General features: G+C 42.4%; 1 protein-coding gene across 1 annotated transcript; it reads left to right on the top strand.

The window, feature by feature from the left end:
• The first annotated feature begins 3902 nt into the window (after window positions 1-3902).
• Window positions 3903-14252, top strand: LOC119479510 (forkhead box protein K2-like). Its single transcript, XM_037755233.1, has 9 exons — window positions 3903-4388; window positions 6118-6312; window positions 7432-7573; window positions 7917-8063; window positions 8928-9121; window positions 9216-9418; window positions 11244-11501; window positions 11625-11822; window positions 12680-14252. Exons 1-9 carry the CDS (start codon window positions 4093-4095, stop codon window positions 12901-12903), a joined length of 1857 nt encoding a protein of 618 aa, XP_037611161.1. The 5' UTR covers window positions 3903-4092; the 3' UTR covers window positions 12904-14252.
• The last annotated feature ends 2797 nt before the right edge of the window (window positions 14253-17049 follow it).

Genomic DNA, 17049 nt, shown 5'->3' with positions numbered 1-17049 from the left:
TAACCATGCCTAAATTTCTCATTTCTCCTCTTTTGGTAAAGGCTAGCTGCCTCCAGCCGCTGTGCGAAGTTGACACGTATCAGACCAGTCTGTTAAAGGTAGGGTCGGTAGTGTTCTTCAAAAACACTTTGTGTTATATCTGTTGAAATTCTCATTACATTCCAACAGCAATCAATAAGTCAAATGCTCTGACAAAAAAAAAAAAATCTGGTATCTGTGGCTGTAGCAGGACTGTAATAAACCCGTCGAGTCGTTTTAATTCTTGTGTACTCTATGTTGCTATTTTCTAAACATTACCGACCCTAGCTTTAACTAACCACAGACAGACCAAAATGATATCAACCCACCATCAAAGTAAGCAAATAAGCCAACCTGCACATTGTCGAAGTAACAGAGCATTATTATTCTCTAATTATCATACTCCTTACATTACTCATTGAAAAACTAAAAAAAAAAAAGTAATCACATTACTGCAACATGTTAAGTAATGTGTTACTGCCCAACCCTGATACTGAATCACCTATATTAACTAGAACTGCACTCGGAGAGCGCAGACCTCCGCCAAGGCAGGTTTCATGTACGTCAAAACTGTGCCTTTAAACGAGCCGTCAGGATTTCTGTAACTTTGTGATGTCACAAATCTACAATATTTAGACCATTTCACAGTTTTTTTTTTTTTGTTTTTTTTTTAAGTTATTTTTTGGGGTGATTTTTAAGTATTTTATTGATAGGACAGTGGATAGAGTGTTGGAAAGGGGGAGAGAGAGAAATGACATGCGGAAAGGACCACAGGCCGGATTCGAACCCTGGTCCACCGCTGCTAGGACTGAGCCTTGGCATTTACATGGGCGCTCGCTCTACCGACTGAGCTAACCAGCCGCCCCATTTCACAGTTTTAAACATTCTAAATGTGTCCCAGTTTATTTCCGGTTGCAGTGTACGTGTATAACATCAGCTGACGGGAAGTAAACGTGGACCACAGCTGTTGCCTAGCGACGCAATTCCATTGAAATGTGCTAAAACGGAGCGTTTCAGACAGGGTAAATACAATCATATTCAGGCAGACAGTATGAGGAAAATAAAGTGTTTTTTTTTAACATTACACATTTTTTATGCATCACACATCCACTCAATCACCACCTTACAATAATGCACGTTCCGGGCACTGGTAGAGAACACGGAAGTGCAATAGGGCTCGCTTTGGGAAAAGCTTGATACTGGTCACAGACGCCTTAAACAACAGGCGTCGCTGTGTGTTGGGGTGCAGCATCGCCCTGTCTGGGATTCTTTCACAACAACGACCGGCTCGCTGTACATTATCCCTTAACGTAAAGGAGGTCCAACTGTTTTACGCTACATTTACTTAGGTGAGTTAAGTCAGTATAATGAAATATCTTTATGTTGGCATTAATCAACACGTTTAAGTAGGGCCAAAGAAACTGTTGAATTTATTTTGGTCAGTCTAGTTTGCGGAACACGGATCTATTAATTAAATGTAACCCAACTCAGTCTGGTGGAAATTGTTGACATAACTGGATTAAGTAAATCCAAGATTTTTTTTTTTTTGTGTAATGTGATATTAAATATATATGGACTGTATAATTACATGAAATGATCTTGAATCTTATTATCTTAGAATATATTTTACATTATCGACTGGTAAAACTTACTGATGAAGGCCGTAAAATAAGGTTGAAATGTCTGAAAAGTCTGAAAAAACAAGTAAGGGCCCTTGAGTTGAGATTATTATTATTATTATTATTATTATTTAGATTAATTGTGTTACCTCCGCATAAACTGTACAGAAGTGAACATGAATCATAACCTTCATGCACACTGTATTAGTCCTGAACGTAGCTGGCTTAGATATGATTACGTCATTGTCAGAGAACACGTGGGACCATGGCGCATGGGGGTTTCTTTACACATCCACTGGCATCAACACTGACAGCTCGTGGCGCTGGAGCTCTGTGAGAATCAGAGTCAACACCGTCTAGTGATTTAACATGCATTATTTACTACGGCCTCCATACGTCCATATAGCAGGCTGCACTCACAGCGTGGTGGCTGCTGTACTACAGCTAGTAAACCAACCTGCTGCACGGAAACCCTGGTAGCATGGATCTGTGAAGGGGGACCGGATTCCTGCAGTAGTTTATATTACAACTGATTGGTTTATTTAAAGAGCCTATATTAATTCCTTAAAATGCATGTCAAACTATTTATTATGATGTACTATGATAAATAATAAATCAGTAATAAATAAATAAAAACAAATTCTGTATGTGTAGTGAACCTTTGCTAATTCTATACAGTTTCTGTAACCAATCAGGACAGGATTAACTATTCAGAAAGAATTTGGCAGAAAAGTCTTAAAGGTCCCATATTGTGCTCATTTTCAGGTTCATACTTGTATTTTGTGTTTCTACTAGAACATGTTTATATGCTGTAATATTAATAAAAACTATTTTCCCCATACTGTCTGCCTGAATATACCTGTAGTCACCCTCTGTCTGAAACGCTCCGTCTTAGTGCATTTCAACGGAATTGCGTTGTTAGGCAACAGTTTGGGTCCATGTTTACTTCCTGTCAGCTGATGTTATTCACATACACTGCAACAGGAAATAAACTGGGACACATTTAGAATGTTTATGGTTAAAACTGTGTAATGGTCTAAATATTGTATATTTGTGACATCACAAATGGACAGAAATCCTAACGGCTTGTTTCAAACGCACAAATTCTGAATACGGGCTGTGTTTATTTCTCCGTATATTGATCGTTTTGATAGTTTAAAGGGAGTGTTTGTAATTTCTTACACGTATAAATGGCATATGCGCGCTCGCGCGTGGCTACGCTGTTCAGACTCAGAATGCAACACAAACTACACGGAAGCACCAAAACCGCAAAGTTCTGTCTAGTGAAGCCCGTCTGTTAAACAGTGTTGGCCGCGGTCGTAGTATGCGTGGGAGACCGTAGCTTTGGTCTCCAGGGCCGGAGTCTCTGCTCCTCTGCCTGCTTGCCTTCACTCAGCTCGCTCCACCTCACGTGCATGCGCACACACTACACACTGCAGAAGACTTTGTAGCTCTGAGAATATCTAGTGAATGTACAGCGGACGTTTGTGCAGAAATAACTGCTGCAGCTCCTCCAGACCAACAGAGGTGGAGTGACAGGGCTCTGCAGCGAGTACCGTTATCGTCTCCGACAGGGTGCCGGTGTCTCCCTCCGGCCGTGGTCGGGAGGCTGAAGCAGGAAAAGCCAACACTAGGATCAGCATTGATTCATGGAGAGACCTCCGTCTGGTCAGCCAACATTACTGCCAAGCAGGTGAAATATAGAGTGATATTGTGGTTTTAGCTGACGTGTGTCGCCTCACTCTTTTGAGCGATGCTCGTTCATGTCTATTCAGAGCAAGCAAGCACGAGCCTGACACTGACTTTCGTTGACTTAACGGCCACAGGTGTTGCTGTTAACAAGTATTTCTGCACTTAAACCTGCTTTATAATATAAAAGACATGAAAATTTAACTTTTTCCAATATGGGACCTTTAAAGAATTCATAGTGTCATAATCTCAAAAACAAGACAGACATTCATTAACATGTCAATTTAAGGAAAACACAGAGAAATGTCTCTAGAAAAGGTGCATTTAACAGAATAATGTTCAACAAAATCTCCTCCTTCAAATCACTGCACCGCTTCTTCCATCTCTCCATCCATCTGCGTGTCAAGCCTGCGGTGCAACCGAGCTCTATTTTCTACGGATATTTTTATTATTGTTGTCATTGGTAAACACCGACACATCTGCCGGCTCCAGCTCGGCTTCCTATTGGTCGAACGGACTGTCTGTCACAGCACTTCCGTCCGTTTGGCCGCTTCTGATTGGCGGACGCTCCTTCTCTCTTTCCTCCTCTTCTTCAGCGGCGGTGGGTCGGTGCCGCTGTGTCCCCGGTCTGGCACGTTCCTAGCCTAATATTCTCCACGGTGTACAATTTGATCCCCCCTTTTTTTAACACAAAACCAAATATATCTCCCCCTTTAATACGTTTCCGCTCAACAACCTCTAAAACCTCCACCAGAGACCTGTGAAGATGGCGGTGGTTAGCGGGATGTCGGGGTCGGCGGTAGCCCGGCTGGAGGGCCGAGAATTCGAGTACCTGATGAAGAAAAGGTCGGTGACCATCGGCCGGAACTCCTCGCAGGGCTCCGTGGACGTCAGCATGGGACACTCCAGCTTCATCTCCCGGCGGCACCTGGAGATCTTCACCGCGGGAGAAGACGGCACCGGCACCGGCGAGTTCTACCTCCGGTGCCTCGGAAAAAACGGGGTGTTTGTTGACGGGGTGTTCCAGAGGAGAGGGGCGCCACCTCTCCAGCTACCACGAATGTAAGATTTATATGATATGGACACAGTTTGTTTGATTGAACTAGATTGAAATGTGTTGCATGTGTTGTTATTGTTTTGTTGTCCTGCAGGGATGCTGCACGTGTTGTGGTCAAGTAACACAAGATGCGTGCTGCTCAGACAGTCATGCTTTCAGCTTTAGGAAGTTATTTACCATAGAGAATGAGAAGTTTAGTTGTATTTATCTTTATCTACCTGGTGTTTCATGCATGCCGAATTTTAGAGTGGCCCTTTGTTGTTCAAAACAGTCTTAAATGCATGTCCCACAATGTTGTGTTTACTGATAACCAAGTAAGAAACATTAAAATGGCAAAATTGTGAATGAAGTTTGGTAGAAACTTGTTGTATTTTCGGCTAACACTCATGTGCTGCTGTCCCACCTAACAGGCTTGCAACACATGCTATTAGTTGAACTTGTGCTTGCATAGGTAATGTTTCTGACAGCGTGCAGTATATATTACTTACAAAAACAGTCATGCTTTCAGCTGAATGTACTGTTGTTTTAGGAAGTTACTTACCATAGAGAATGAGAAGTTTAGTTGTATTTATCTTTATCTACCTGGTGTTTCATGCATGCCGAATTTTAGAGTGGCCCTTAATTAGTCAAAACAGTCGTAAAAGCATGTCCCACAATGTTGTGTTTACTGGTAACCAAGTAAGAAACATTAAAATGGGCCGAATTGTAATGAAGTTTGGTAGAAACTTCTTTTTTTTGGCCAACACTCATCTGGCTGCTGTCCCACCTAATAAGCCAGCAACACATGCTAATAGTTGAACTTGTTCTTGCATAGGTAATGTTTCTGACAGCGTGCAGTATATATTACTTACAAAAACAGTCATGCTTCAGCTGAATGTACTGTTGTTTTAGGAAGTTACTTTACCATAGAGAATGAGAAGATAGTTGTATTTATCTTTATCTACCTGGTGTTTCATGCATGCCGAATTGCAGAGTGGACCTTAATTATTCAAAACAGTCTTAAAAGCATGTCCCACAATGTTGTGTTTACTGATAACCAAGTAAGAAACATTAAAATGGCAAAATTGTGAATGAAGTTTGGTAGAAACTTGTTGTATTTTTGGCTAACACTCATGTGCTGCTGTCCCACCTAAAAGGCTAGCAACACATGCTAATAGTTGAACTTGTGCTTGCATCTTCTTTCAATTGTAATACCCCAAAACTCACCTTGAATTGTTGTAATTCACATTTTTACATTTGATCTTCTTAAATATTTAGATAGCATATGTCAGTGTTGTCACCACGCCATAGTAGTAATTCATTGGAAGGGTGTCAGCAACTGGTCCAAATATACCCTATTAATAATAAATGAGACATGTTAGACATGGCCCTGTTACATAATGGTAATGGTGGACGTCCATATTTAAACTGTGGGGCTCAATCGCAGTGCTCCTCTCTTTGGCCTCAATTGGACTTCCTTGACCTGCTTGTTGCCAGGCAGGAGGCTTGTTTGTCCATCTGCCTGTACGATGGCGTTGTGATAAGCATTGCACTTATTTTAAAGGTACAGTGTGTAGGATTTGGCAGCATCTAGTGGTGTGGTTGCAGATTGCAACCAACTGAGTACCCCCCAAGACTGCGGTAATGTAAGCCGCCGATCGCAAAACCGTTGTAATGCTGTTTCGCCTCGCTCAGAGACGAATATACACAGTCATTTAAATGTTATTTTTGTTTGTGCTTGTCTTTGGTTTCCAGGTGTTGTTTCCGGTTCCCCAGCACAAGTATAAAGATCACGTTCACTGCCCTGTCCAATGACAAGAAGGAGCCAAGGAACGTGCCGGAATCACCGGTCAAGCCCGTCCAACCCAAAATTTCCCCACTGACCATCAACATTCCTGACAACATAGCCCACCTCATGAGCCCACTGCCTTCACCCACTGGCACCCTCAGGTGAGAGCGGGTCATATTGAAGTGTACAATGATAATATTGCCTAAATTGAAGTCATCGAAGTGGTTGTCTCGTCTAGGGATGCACCGATTCAACTTTTTCAGTCCCGATAGCGATACCAGTGTTTAATCAATAAGCTGTATGTCTCACTGTGAGGAAGTGACTGGGATCATTCTTTTATGTGTAAGGCAACATTAGACTTAAATGAATAAAAAATGAATAAAATTAAATTGGGATGCACCGATACTGGATCGGATATCGGGCCGATACTGACTCCCAATAGCTGGATCATGTATCGGTGAGAATGGGGTCGATCTATTCACTTTAATTCTATATGTATATACTGTATATTATATACTAACATTTTCACTCCTGTTGGAAGTTTATACCAATTTGTTTCTACATTAAAAAAGTTTTACACTTGAACTGTAATTCCTGTTAATTTCGAAGATGTTTCACCAAATTGCTGATACAAGATGTATTATTTTAATAATATAATAATTCATATCTGTGTTCATTTGTTACATTTTGTTTTACAAAGTTAAGAAAGCAATGTTTAAGTCAGGCCAGATGTTGCCTTACACATAAAATAATGATCCCAGTCACTTCCACACAGTGAGGGATACAGCTTATTAATTAAACACTGGTATCGGATCGGTACTCGGTATCGGCCGATACCAAAGCCCAGGTTTCGCTATCGCTATCGGGACTGAAAAAGTTGGATCGGTGCCTCCCTATGAACTTTGTAAAAACAAAACGTAACAAATGAATACATTGATACAAATGTATTTAATTGTTATTTATTATTACAATAATTAATCGTACACCAGCAACCTGGTAAAAATCTTCAAAATGAACAGGAATTACAGCTCAGGTGTTAACCTTTTTAACGCAGCAACAAAATTGGTCAAAACTTAAACAGGAATTCAAATTCCAGTTTAAAATGTATAAAAACATAGAATTTAATCGAACAGATCGGCCCCATTGTCATGTTAACCGATCCAGATATTTGAGTCGGCATCGACCCGATATCCGATCCGGTATCGGTGCGTACCGAGTCTCGTCAGTGTTCCAGACATGAATCAGAATTACAGATGTTTTTTTTAAAATCAATTTCTCAGTGCGGCGAATTCCTGTCCTTCGAGTCCGCGGGGGGCGGGACTCTCCAGCTACAGGACGGGCCGCGTCCTGGCCTCTGACCTCATAGGAGACAACTCCCATTCGGAAAACGACAAAGAGGCCTCGGGTGAAGACAGCCCAAAGGTGAGCAGAGAACCGGGCAATGAAAAACGTGGACGAATGCTGTTAGTGCGCCTGCTTCATTTTAAAATGCTTTTAAAAAAAAGGATGTTTCAAACAAGGACGAAGGCAGCAGACTTCAGAGAACCTCAGTGGATTCCTGTTGGTGTCTGAGCACCGTGAACAGCATCCCTGGTTACTCATTAAAGTCTAAAAATTGCCCAACACTCACAACAACGTAGACTTTGGAGCACAGAACCTGGTTGAACATTGTTAAGTCTTGAGTGTGTTTCGTGCATGTATGTGCTTGTGATCTGACTACAATTCCTTTCCAATAGCACAAACCTTTTCTTTTTACTCTCCACAGGATGACTCCAAACCTCCGTATTCATATGCGCAACTAATAGTCCAAGCTATCACCATGGCCCCGGATAAACAGCTAACGCTGAATGGAATATACACCCACATCACCAAGAACTACCCCTACTACAGAACAGCTGATAAAGGCTGGCAGGTCAGAGGCTTCACTATGTGTTTTAACACTTACAGTATGTCTGTGATTCTACTGTTATAGTAGTTATTCTCTCAACCAGGACTGTAGGATCAGTTGTCATGTGTCATAGTAAATGTAATAAGCCGAGGCACTTTTCACACATGGATTATTTGCTCTGTTTTTATATCACTGTAAATTGAATACCTGCGAGGTTTTGGATGAATTTGAAGATGTCACTGTTGGCTTCAGGGAATTGAGACAATCATTTTATATATTCTAATCATGGCTGTCAATTGGTTAAAATATTTAATTGCGATGATTGTCCATGATTAATTGTGATTAATTGCACATTTTATCTGTTCAAAATGTACCTTAAAGGGAGGTTTGTCAAGTATTTAATACTCTTATCAACATGGGAGTGGACTAATATGCTTGCTTTATGCCAATATATGTATATATTTATTATTGGAAATCAATTAACAACACAAAACAATGACAAATATTATCCAGAAACCCTCACAGGTACTGCATATAGCATGAAAAAATATGCTCAAATCATAACATGGCAAACTGCAGCCCAACAGGCAACAACAGCTGTCAGTGTGTCAGTGTGCTGACTTGACTATGACTTGCCCAAAAACTGCATGTGATTATCATAAAGTAGCCACCATAACATTTTCACTGTATACTAATAACTCTGCTTAAAAACTGAACAGAAAGGCTGAGTGCAACAGCACAGAGTACACGCAATGGGAAAAAAAGTGTATCGCCTATTTTTTGCGTGGTTTCCCCGTGTTTAAAAATAACAGCATATATGCGCTAATTTTGGAGGGAAAAGGGTATAACGCTGTGTGTGTGTGTGTGTGTGTGTCTTGGTGTTTTTAGAACTCCATCCGCCACAACCTGTCCCTGAACCGGTACTTCATTAAAGTGGCCCGCTCTCAGGAGGAGCCGGGCAAAGGCTCCTTCTGGAGGATCGACCCCTCCTCCGAGGGCAAGCTGATAGAACAAGCCTTCAGGAAGCGCCGGCCGAGAGGGGTGCCCTGCTTCAGGACCCCCATGGGACCTCTCTCCTCCAGGTAAAGACCACTTTAACCTTCACTGGTCTTAGAGTTTATATACGGCTACAATATATGTACAGGAATCAACCTGAATTTCCTCTGCTGTCCACAGGAGCGCTCCGGCTTCTCCCAGCCACACAGGGGCACTGTCTGCCCACTCCAGTGGGGTCCAGACCCCAGACAGCCTGTCCAGAGAGGGGTCCCCCGTCCCCATGGAGCCAGAGCCAGCCCCGCCACCAGCCCCCGTCCAAACCACTACAGTCCAGCCCAAACTCGCTGTCATCCAAGAGGCCCGCTTTGCACAGAACTCCACTGGTAAAGCATACACTTCTTCTGACATGGAAGCCCTTGTACAAATAGAGACATTTTTGTAGATTCTTTATGTTTAATGCTGCGTTACCGGACAACTAGGAGGTCGGAATTTCCCCAGTTGAAATTTCCAAGATCCGTTTTCCCGAATAATTTCTGTCCAGAGAAGATGGCTTTGTCTGAAATCTGATACTATGCACTACATACCCGATACGTGTACTATAGTTCAACATACTTTTGTTTGAATAAACAGTAGTATGTATCATTTTGGACACACTGAGCAGTAAATTACGTCGTCACTTCCTGACAGCCTCCTTGCCGGTTAGAGACGTGTAACCATGGTAACCCCGTGCCAACCTCGTGACCAAAACGACGGTTTGTGAGAATCAAAGTCTGAATTAATTAAAGATATACATTACGTCTACCAAAGTGAAATCTTACACTTACAGTTAAATAGAAGCGTTATTGACGTAACAGAGCTGTCCGCCAACGTTCGTTATGAACGTTGTCGTCGCTACCGCATTACATTGTGGGATATTTATGCCGCTGTTATGTCCAGCATTGTATACTGTAATATTTAACAGGAAATTCACGTACTATTAGTTTCATACTAAGGTTTCAGACCTACTAAAATATCTCACATGCTGTTTTAGCATACTAAATAGTATGTTAGTATGGAATTTCGGACGCAACCGATTAGGCTCGTCGCGGTAGTAGGTGTTACATGGTGGTCGGGCACACACCGATTACATTACATACCCACCGGCGTTTTTTTTTTTTTTAATTTACAGGAAATAAAACCCATTTAGTTCATTTGGGCGTATCAGCGCCGCGTTATCAATAGATAGTCGGACACGGACGCTACAAACTGAGAGTGAATGCGTCTGCTTTGTACGGAGTCTCAGCTCAGAGTAGCAGGAGTCAGATTTCACACACACACGGGACGAGAGAGAGTTGACAGACAAGACGATGGCGTAGGATTTGGTATCGAAGCGAAAAACAAACGTGCCTATTTGGCAATATTTCAGATTTAAACCAAATGCTATAAAAGAACCATAAAGTTAATGAGGTTAATCGCCGCGAGGAGGAGGGAGCGGTCACAGCCGGTGTGCGCGGCACCACGTAGACCCCCGCAGCCTGCATCAAAAGCTCTACCGGAGAGGCCAGACACACCGCCACCTGACGGTAAAGATCAAAGTGAGCGCGCTACACATATTGACCGTCATCATTTCCTGTAAAATGTCCGGTGTAATCTGTAACACTGGTGTTGTCACAAGTTTAATAACTGGCGGGAAAATTTTCCTCACCGTCACATCCCTACAACCGATAACTTTCAGAGATTGTTTACTTTCAACAGCTACCTAATAACATGGCAACAGTTTACATGCAGAACAGGTTTTACAATATGAAACGGGGCCGGCTCACGCCCTTTTGGTGCCTTAGGTGAAATTAGGATTTGGAAGCCTGTTATGATAGGATGTATTATTTAACTAAATACAGGCAAATATACTTAGAGTTGCCTTTTATTTGATGGTTTACCATTTACAATGTGCGCTTCAATTGTTGCGGCGACCGACAACTGCTTCTTCGTGAAGTCTGGGTAGATGGATTTGCACCGAGTTTACAATTAGGAACTCCGACTTTGAGTGGCGTTCCATTGTACTTCTTTTAGTAGGAGGTCGAGAATTTTCGAGTTCCAAGTTGTCTGGAACGCAGCGGGACTCTGAGGTTTAAATGGCGACAAATTTGGGGTCAAAACTGTCTCTTCATTTGTTTGTGATGGTGTTCAGTCCAGTAAAGTCAGTAACCTGTAAACCCCGCCCTCTGATAGGCTCCCACCTCAACAACCAGCCAGTACTGATTGCCGTGACGCGCCAGATGCCTCAAACGACCATGAAGCCTGTGACCTACACCATGGCGTCGCCAGCCATCGTAACAACGTCCGTCAGCTCCGCCCCCGTCATGCAGACGGTGCACGTCGTCCACCAGATCCCGGCCGTCACTATGGCAACCGTTGCCGGACAGCCCGCCGCCACAGTGAACCCAAAACCTCAGGAGAACGGAGGCGGAGAGCACCAAGAGATCAAACGTGAGACCTGATTCATACTGTTGTCATTTATACCGCCGGTGCAGCTGTGCAGGGACCTGAAGTATTACGTTGGGATTGGATGTGTGAATTGAGTTTGACATTATTTTTTCTCCCCATGTGCAGTCAAAGTGGGGTCGGTCCCATCCATCACAGCCACTTCTATAGGTGGAGTCAGCCGCATCATCCAGACCTCTCAGGCTGCTCCTCTGACAACCGTAACAATCGTGCAACAAGCCCCGCTCGGTCAGCACCAGCTCCCAATAAAGGCCATCACACAGAACGGGACCCACCTGGTCCCCATCACTACTGCTGCTACCACAGGTGACACACACACACACACACACAGACACATGTGCACAGACCAACGGAGGCCTTTCTCGTTTCACAGAGCACTTAAAGATGCCCCGTGGGGTTTTTCTTGTAAACAAACGTTTTGTTTACATTTTAGTGTTTAAAGAGGACCTATTATGTTTTTGTGCTTTTTCTCTTTCTTTTAGTGTGTTCTATAGTTTTTTTTTGTGCATGTAAAAAAGTTCAGCAAAGTAACAAAACCTAAAGTCCACGCCAAAGGGAGTTACTCTCCCCCAAACAGAAACACTGCTCCTGAACTGCCTGAAACACCTTGCTTGAAGTCCCGCCTTTTTCTTCCGTAAAGTGGTGATGTCACCAAGTAACACATTTGCATAATACCCGGTAATACCTGCCTTGCGGCTAGTTTCGCACGCCTCCGAGAGTTTGGTTCGGTTGACCAATCACAACAGTGGGCCATCTGACCAATCAGAGCACCAGACTGGGCCTTCTTTTCAACATTAAGAGAAAGTTTGTGATCTGAAAACAGAGCCATGAGGAGGTGCAGAAGTCTAGTTTTCTCTCAGAACACTTGAATTGCAATATGCTAAAAGATTATTATGGATTTTTTGCCCAATGATGCCAAAAATATACTGCCTACTGCAGCTTTAAGTCTTTTAAAGATCATATATTTTTTTGAAAACAGTAGTTAACAGCACAGAAAAGGCAAAGTGGTAAAACAACAAAGCAAGGTCAGTAAAGTAAGAGCATTATGATGTCATAAAACCATAAAACAGAGGTCAAAGATAATTTCATAAACATAGCTATAACTTTAAACGTGTGCTCGTCTCTGCCGACGTAGTTGTAATTTTTTTCTTCTTTTCTACCAGCCGTTGCGAACCCTCTTCACCTCCTGGCGGCCCACGCCTCCGCCTCGGCGTGCCTCCCCACCAAGAGGCAGAACGGAGTGCTGCAAGAGCAACCCCAATCAAAGAGGGTGAAAACGGGAGAGGGAGAGGAGGGCGGCGAAGCAGCAGCAGCAGCCGCCAACAATAACGGCACCACGGACAGAGCCGGAGAAGGAGGGGTCAGTGAACAGATCGGTGACAAGTAGCCTCCCCAACCCGGTCTGCGTCCTGACCTCTCTGCTCTCCTGTACGCATTGAGCCCTCACACCTTCCACACTCTCACCCCTATCCCCACACATCCCTCCATCATCTACTCCAAGGTGCCAAAAACAAGAAGAGACTCGGAAGGAAAAACACCTGCAGGACTTACAGAATGTTCAAAAAACCTCCTCCTCAAATCCTCTTCCATATATTTAAGACCACGTAATACGATGCAAAAACTAAAAGACCAAATTGAAAATCAAAGAGTTGCTGATGACTGTGAATCCCCCCACCCTCTCCCGAAGCTCGAGACCCAGACGGCGAGAAGAAGCACAGGAAGAGAATTTAAAAAAAAATTCATCCAGATTTTCCGGATCAAATTGGACAAAGCGAGGAGTCCTGAAACTCCCCACAGAAACGACGTAAAAGGAGCCTCATCCTGGTAGCATTACAGACGGATAGAGAAAGCAAAACCAAGTGAAATCAAACCAGTCGTGTATTCCGCAAAAGGGAAAACGTGTGTGCGTGTGGACATTCCCATCTTCGGCAGCTAGCCTCCATGTCGACCTACCTAACCCCAGTCGTGAGTAGATATGCAGTATTCCGTTGTACAAGTGTATCTTTGGATCTTTTTTGAGTGTTTTTTTTTTTTTCCCAAGGCACAGATAACTATCTAGTAATAATTAAGAGAACTAAAAAGCTATACGTGGGGTCTTTAAGAACATTTAAACATCACAACCTTTCGGGAATCCCTTTTGTTGTTTTTGTATGTGGACTCTTTGTTCAGTGAAATGAATGTAGTAAAGAAAACACTATCTATGGAGTGGATGTTCTTTTTTTTTTCCTGCTCATTCATGCAAATTTCTTTTTTTTTTTTTTAATCACTGAACATCTATTTTTTTTCATATTTTACAAATATCCTACGAGATAAAAAAAAGTATATTCCCATGCGTATTTGACCATATGCTTCGTCGAGCTTGCATGTTACGGATCTAGAGACAATGTACTTGAGCAGATTATCTGAATATGGAACTGAAGAAAACTTAGACTGAATCTACGCTATATGATTCTGACCAGTGCTGCACTTAACCCCCTTAGTTGTTGGTTTTTAACCCCCCCTTACCCACTTTTTTTGTATTTTTATTTGCTACCCCCCACCCCACCCGTCATCATGGGCTGTGTTTGTTACCTTTGTGTTGAAGTTGGCAACTCTGCTTGATTATTTTATTCTGTTCAGGCTACTAAAACAAGTCTATTCAGATTGTATTCTATGTTACACGAGGAAAAACAAAGTGATAGGTGTTCGTTCTGCTTCAGTGGGCTTTTTTTTTTTTTTTTATAAATTTATTTAAAACACATAACCTCTTAGTTTGTATTTCTTTGAGTAAAAGCCTTCCTCTGTTGGGCAAACTCACAATCTGTCTGTGTGAAGAATTATTTGTTTTTTCTTAGAATGAAGAAAGATGATCGATCGGATTTATTAAAGGGATAGTTCTGGTGTTTTGAAGTGGGGATGTATGAGGTACTTATTAACCATAGTCAGTGTATTACCTACAGTAGATGACGGTCGGCACGCACCCAATTTGGAGAAGCAGACAGGAGTTACCAGCACCAAAGCAAAGCGATGTACTACTAAAAGAAAGGCCCACCTACAAAAATCAATATCAGTTCAAGCGTACGCTATATTTAGAATATTTTCACGGCTTTACCTCGCCGTCAAACAGCCCTTTCGGACAGGGACCTGAAGCCGTTGGATCCATATATGCTCTCGCCAAAGCGGCCAGGCTTGATTGAAAAAAAACCTGTAATTTTACCTCGGTTCAAATCCTATTGAGGTGCCTTTGAGCAAGGCACCGACCCCCCAAACTGCTCCCCAGCAGCTGTATAGTAGCCGCCCGCTGCTCCGAATATACTAGGATGGGTTAAATGCAGAAGCTAAATTACACTGTGTGTTGTGTTATGTACAATGTATGGCAATAAAAAAAAAAGTTGATTTACATTTTTATTTCTTTTCGTTAGTTTGTGCTGTTGTGTGACTTTGGTCAGTTCGGCTTCACCAGAGTCACACAATAACACAAACGTTGTATATAATCGAGGCAGCGGTAGACCAGCAACCCCTGTGTTCCTTGCCGACAGGACACTGAAGCCGCTGTATCTACCCATGCTCTTGCCACAGACACCAGACAAGGGTTTACTGCTGCCTTGATCATTTAGTTTGTTTGTGTTATTGTGTGACTTTGGTGAATCTGAACTAACCCTTTAAAACACCAAAGTCACAATAACACAAACTAACTAAATAAAAAAAAATAAAAAAATGTAAATCAACTTTTTTACTGACACCTCTCCAGCTACTAGACCACATTCCGTACTTGGTCAGTGCGGGGATTTGAACCAGTGACCCTCCGGTTTCGAAGCCAAGTCCCCATTTCCTGAGCTACTGCAGCCCAACTAACCAATCGGGGCAGTGGTAAACCAGCAACCCCCGTGTTCTGTGAGGTAAAATTACTGTTTTCTTTTCCAATGGAGTCTGGTTGCTTTGGTGAGAGCATAGATAAGATACAACAGCTTCAGTTCTCTATCAGAAGGGGCTGTCTGACTGCAAGTTAAAGCGGTAAAATATTCTAAATATAGCATACACTAAAACAGTGCCCCCGTCCACAGCAGTACATTGCTTTGCTCCCGTACGGTAACTCCTGTTTGTTTCTCCAAACTGGTGACGTGCCGACCGCCATCTACTGTAGGTAATACACTAACTATGGATAAGTACCTCATACAACCCCACTTTAAAACACCCAAACTAAGAGTTAATATCTGGAATGGAGGGTGTTTTTTTCAGCGTTCATTCCACACAGTTTGGTCAGAGGAAGACTGTGGAAACCACCGGGGGTGGAAACACTTCCTATGAACACTATCAGCTTCCTTGAGAGACAAAAACAGCGTGACTCACCTATTTCTAGTATTGGAGTTGACGAGAGGAGTGTTGAATAGACGGACTAAAGGTTTCAGTGAGCGTTTAACTAATGAGTTCATCATAAGGAGGCACCAACCCAACTTTTCCTCTCCTGATGGGTTCATTTTATTTAGATAAGGAGACTTTAGCAGGAAAATCAATGAGGGGGGTGCCATTGTGAAACCCGAAATATAAATTTAAAATTGAATTTCCTTTTGGTTTCTCATTTATTTCCCTAAGAGAACATGTGATTTACAGAGCAGGTATGTTGCTGTAGCAGACAATAAAATAAAGCTATTTAATTTCAGTTGGACTTTAAGACCCTCTAAAAATGTTTATGGGGCCCTTTAAGAACAACATTGAAGGACAAATCCAATTATTCAGTTCCAATACAACAGGGATACTGTTTTCCACAGTATAACAGGCATGAAACAGCCCATAAAGTTTAACTGTAAAAGCAGATGTTAAATTTTATTCACAAATTTAAATGCAGACTTTACAATCATTCCGAGAGTGTCAGACACAAGTTGGCTTTTCGGTTTGCGCAGCATCACTCCTGTGGTTCAGTAACCGCCGAGTGCTGCGCATGTTCAACAGAAGTGACACCTGCAGTTGTACAATCTGATGCAGAAAAGCAACACAAATTAAAATGTGTTTTTGCACTGAATCAATAAAAAATGCTGTCAATCAACGTGACAAAAAAAAAGAAAAGAAAAAAAGGAGGAATATTTCATTACACATTAACACAGTTCCACTTTTAACGAGTTCCACTGTGGTGGATCCACACTGGCCGGATCTCCTGTTTATGGCCACAGGCTTCAACAAAGCTCTCCAGAGTCCCTGATTAGCATTAGCTGAATTTATCAATGCCGTTAGCGGCATGGTGAAGCAGTTTTACGGAGATACACTGACGCAAGACGGACGCGTGCTGTCGGGATTTAAACAAAAAGATACCATACAAGCTGTGACTGGAGAGCCACGCTGGCCAACGAAAAAGGATGTGGCGCAACCAATCATCCTTCAGGAGACTTCTGATTAAATAATGTATTAACATTAAACATGATGTGCGGTCTTGAACCATGTTCAAAATATTGATTTTTTACAGTTGATCAGGGCTGTTGAATCTCATCCAATGGATTAGGGTATTTGTGATTTAACATGGAAACTGTGCATGTGTTCGGCTCTTAAGCACTTTCACAAA

Source organism: Sebastes umbrosus, chromosome 20 (assembly GCF_015220745.1).
Source record: "Sebastes umbrosus isolate fSebUmb1 chromosome 20, fSebUmb1.pri, whole genome shotgun sequence".
Taxonomy (NCBI): Eukaryota; Metazoa; Chordata; class Actinopteri; order Perciformes; family Sebastidae; genus Sebastes; species Sebastes umbrosus.
This window is presented reverse-complemented; position numbering and strand designations above follow the sequence as displayed.

Excerpts from the sequence above, each read along its gene's own strand:
- LOC119479510 (XM_037755233.1), top strand. The coding sequence starts at position 4,093 with ATGGCGGTGGTTAGCGGGATGTCGGGGTCGGCGGTAGCCCGGCTGGAG. Across the intron at positions 6,313-7,431 it reads TCACCCACTGGCACCCTCAG|TGCGGCGAATTCCTGTCCTT; the intron begins GTGAGAGCGGGT and ends TCAATTTCTCAG. Across the intron at positions 11,823-12,679 it reads CACTACTGCTGCTACCACAG|CCGTTGCGAACCCTCTTCAC; the intron begins GTGACACACACA and ends CTTTTCTACCAG.